Source organism: Lepidochelys kempii, chromosome 4 (assembly GCF_965140285.1).
Source record: "Lepidochelys kempii isolate rLepKem1 chromosome 4, rLepKem1.hap1, whole genome shotgun sequence".
Classification (NCBI taxonomy): domain Eukaryota; kingdom Metazoa; phylum Chordata; order Testudines; family Cheloniidae; genus Lepidochelys; species Lepidochelys kempii.
Genome location: NC_136383.1, coordinates 137,224,556 through 137,228,772, shown reverse-complemented (window position 1 = coordinate 137,228,772; position 4,217 = coordinate 137,224,556). Strand labels below are relative to the sequence as shown.

The 4,217-nt window shown below is 54.1% G+C and overlaps 1 protein-coding gene across 1 annotated transcript; it reads left to right on the top strand.

Annotated features, from left to right (window-relative positions):
- The first annotated feature begins 876 nt into the window (after nt 1-876).
- LOC140910048 (homeobox protein Nkx-6.1) lies at nt 877-3,995 on the top strand. The gene is made up of 3 exons (XM_073340160.2): nt 877-1,249; nt 1,367-1,551; nt 3,417-3,995. Exons 1-3 carry the CDS (start codon nt 931-933, stop codon nt 3,618-3,620), a joined length of 708 nt encoding a protein of 235 aa, XP_073196261.1. The 5' UTR covers nt 877-930; the 3' UTR covers nt 3,621-3,995.
- Nucleotides 3,996-4,217: the final 222 nt, after the last annotated feature.

The window sequence follows — 4,217 nt, the reverse complement described above, 5'->3', positions numbered from 1 at the left end:
TTCTGCCACCCCTATGCACATTGAGTATCGCCGCATTCTGCAAGTTGTCCCACTGAAATCAAGCAAGGTGCTTCTCGGCATGAGTGGGGGGAGGGGGGGACAGGATCCGACCCTAAAGGGTTAATTCATAAGAACAAAGAGCCCCCAAATGCAGAGGGCATCAAGCGAGAGAGGGGAGTGAGGCACAAGGAAAAGCAAAGGAATCACTACCTCAAATGGAGATATAAATCGGTGCCACCAATAACCGTGCAGCCTGCATTCCCCTAACCAGGAGGAAGTCCCCGGAAGCTAGAGTGTTCCCATGTGAGCCAAGCTTTGCTTCCTTACTCTTCAGGCCTGTGGGCCCCTTCCACTGCCCTAACTCTGGCTCTGGGGGTGGCATATTTCCAACCAAGGAACCAGGGCAGAAATTGGCAAGGAAAAGGGGGTTGGGAGAGAGGAGACCTTGGGGCGCTTTGCCTCCTGGATTTATGTACATAGAACCTCTCCCCCCAGCTCCCGTTTGTTGCCATATCCATGGGCTGGCAGCTCCACCGGAGTTGACAAATTGGAAACAATGGGATGGAAGTGACTCTGGAGGTTTGTGTGTGTGTAAACCCAAGGGGCACGGCACCAGCGACCCTGGGATCTTGGGAGATTTCTGAAGCTCCTGTCAAGTGGATCTCACCCCACCCCCCTTTCCAGCTCCCCGGCCCATCCATTAATTGGATCCCTTGTTGGTCCGGACACCTTTTTCATCTGCTACTTAGGGGCGAACAAAAGCTCAGCAGGAGCCATTAGCACTTCAGGGTCCCTGCTCCGGATATAAGGGAGGGAGCGGGGCTGGCCTGTCTGTATGATCAGGCCAGGAGCGCGCTCAGCCCCTCACCTGCCGCCTCCGCCTCCTCCCGGTGCAGGGACCCCCTCGCCGATCTCTGGCACAGCCTGGCCATGCTGACTACGACCCTGCTGCCCTTTGGGCTGCCCGCTCCGGCCCTGCTGACTCACCCCGGCCCCCAGCTCCCCGGACACTCCCCCAAGGCTCCGGCGGGGAAATCCTTCACCATCAACGCTCTGCTGGGCCGGGCAGACCCCTCGCCGCCGCCGCCGCCGCCGCCTCCTGGCCCCGGGCGCTGGGACCCCGTCTGGCCAGACAGCGCCTGGCCGGGCGGTGCGCTCCAGCTGTGCGCCCAGGCGCATCCCCTCCTGCAGCCTCGGCCGCTCTATCCCGTCTGCTACCCGGGCTGGCGGGCCCCTCTGAGAGCCCCAGGTAAGAGCCTGATGTCCCCCGACTCTCCCCACCGCTCCCCCCGCCCCGGCCGGGGCCCCCCACTCGTGGCCACGCAGCCCGCGCCTCTCCTCTGAGCTGTTTCGTCTTTACGCACAGGGTATCTGCTCTCCAAATGCTGCTTCCCAGGCTTCAGAGCCAAGTCGGGCAAATCCAAGCGGGTCAGGACCATCTTCAGCAGCGACCAGCTGGCCCGGCTGGAGAAGGAGTTCGCCCGGCAGCAGTACATGGTGGGCACCGAGCGGTGTCTGCTGGCGTCCGCTCTCCACCTCACCGAGGAGCAAGTAAGACAAGCCTGTCTCTCCCCCAGCCCTGTACCTAGATGGTAGGGATGGCAGTGCCAGGGGAACCCAGGAGGATAGCGCCTCCTCCGTCTGCAAAGTGGCCTGCGCCATGGCCTGGATCCCCAGTGTGTCCAGCTCCAAGGGGGACAGAAAGAGTCAGATGAAGCCACCCAGGGCTTGAGCCCTACATAGGCTTCACAGGTTTCTCTGCATCCTCCCTGGAGTTGGGCACACATTCCCGTTGACTTCAATACAAGTTTTCCTCCAAATAAGGATGCTCCAAATAAGGGCTGCAAGATGGAGCATTTCCCAATTCTCCACCCCCCACCCCCCAGTGCAGGACTCACTCTCCCATGGGCTTTCTCTAGCTTTTCTATGGGGGGGGGGGGGGGGAGAAGGGACTGTATACATAAGAACCTCCCAAGGGAAGGGGAGTAGAAACCTTCTGGAGTCCAAGGCAGACTGAATAAAGTCCTTGAGAACAAATAGGGGTGTGTGTGGAGGGGAGAATTCCAGCAGCAGCTCCCATCTAGGAACAATGTGGAAACCTCTGTGAGCTTGATTCTGTCCTCCTTACTCTAGGCCTGACCCAGAGCCCACAGAAGTAGATGGGACTTCTCCTGCTGGCTCCAGGGCTTTGGATCAGGCTCTCTGAGTAGCTCAATGGCTGTGGCTCAAGGTGCTACTCACTGGGAGTAAGCGGGGAAGACTCTAGTTCCAGAGGCTCTTAAAAGCTGGATTTTTTGTACCTATTTCTCTTGCTGCAGTCTGGGATAGTAACAAGTCTCTGAAGTCTGAGCTTTCCAAAACAGGGCCCAGTATTATTGCTTATATCGCAGCAACAGCTCCACTTAGGAACTGGGTCCCATTATCCTAGGTGCTATAGGACCCCTGGTCAGAAGCAATATCTTCCCCCAAAAGCTTACAATCTAAATAGACAAGACAAAGTACTATTCCCCTTCTTCTCCAGGTGGGGAACTGAGGAACAGACAAGCCTGTAGCAGAACAGGGAATTCACCCCAGACTAACCATTGGACCATTCCCCACTCAACACCCCTGGATGCTGCTACCGTGGCAAGCTGCCCTGATGAGATCCAGCTGATGGCTAGGGCCCAGATCCTGAAAGGTATTTAGGTACCTAATGCCCATTGAACTCAATTGGAATTAGACACCTAAAGAACTCTGAGGATCTGGGCCTAGGTTCTCAGCATCTCACAGGAAGGAGGAATCAAACCCAGCTCTCCTGAGTCAGTCAACACCCCTTTACCCCCATTCAGGGATAACTGGCTCTCTCCAGCAACTAGTCAAATGTGTATTTCGACTGATCCTGATCTGACCAAAACCAATGGGAGTTTGACAGCTAATCGGCACAGGATGGGGCCCTCGGATGGGCCTGTTAGACAGGGATCCATGAGGAGAGGCAGAGGGGGCTGGCTGTCATCTCCCACACCCCCACACAAACTTTTCAACCAGGGAGGCGTCTCTGAAGCTCCATCTACCTCAGGTTTTGCATGGGTGTCCGTCACCACAGCATCTGAGCCCTTCCAACGTTACTAGGGCTGTGTCTACACTGCCCCTTTCAGCGCTAAACTTGAGTCGTTCAGGGTTGTGAAAAAACACCCCCGAGTGACAAGTTTTAGTGCTGAGAAGGGCCAGTGTAGACAGCGCTTTATAAATAATAAATAAATAATAAAGCGACCACCCCTCATTCGGGGGGGGGGGGTGTTATCGCCCTGGCAATAAAGTATGTCTACACTGCCCACATCATGGCGCAGCTGCGGCAGTGTAGATGTATCCTAGATCTGCTTAGCGAAGGTCCCTGGTAGAGTCTGGGTTTTAAAAGTGAAGCGTTTTCTGTTCCAAAGGTAAAAGTGTGGTTCCAGAACAGACGGATTAAGTGGAGGAAGCAGAGCCTGGAACAGCAACAAGCCAAACTGGTGAAGATGGGTCTGGCCACTCCCCAAAGGAGCCAGGATTCGCAGACCTACGAGGGAGAGGAAGGGGACAGGGACTTTACCAAGGAATCTACCAATGATCAGGAAGGTTTGTCCTCCCCTCACTTGGAGTAATCTACTGCACATCTCTCTGGACAGACTCTCCTGTTCTGTGCTTCGGGTCCTCACCCCTGTACATACTGTATTATAGCTGGCAACGTGCATATATAATATATACAGTGTAGGGATTATTTTTTGCAGTGCAAAAATAGATTAATTTATGCAATTGTTTAAAAAATAAAACACAATTAATCTGCTACTCTAGCCGGCTCAGGTTCTTACACCAGGCCTGTCACTGGGCTCTGGGCACCTACATGTGAATTACGTAGTCATTGGCTCTGTAATGTAAAACAGTAGCACTCAGTAGGCTTCTCTGAATCGGTGTCAGGATAAAAATGTATCCCAAAGTCATCGCCCCCTTCTTATTTATTTAACAACCCCTCCTCCCCCACCCCCTTCATAATAAATCTCTGATTTAGCCTGGAACGCTGCCTTTCTTTGTTCATGGTAACGCACTTGCAGGATTTTTTTTCGTCTTACTGGCATGACTTCTCGTTGCCTAGCTGCTCTTTGTATAAACAACAAAACTTTTTGGTGAAGTGGGGAGATAAAATAAAGGCACTTCCCCCCACCCCCAAACAGAATGGATTCTCGATGAGTGGGGCATAGTAG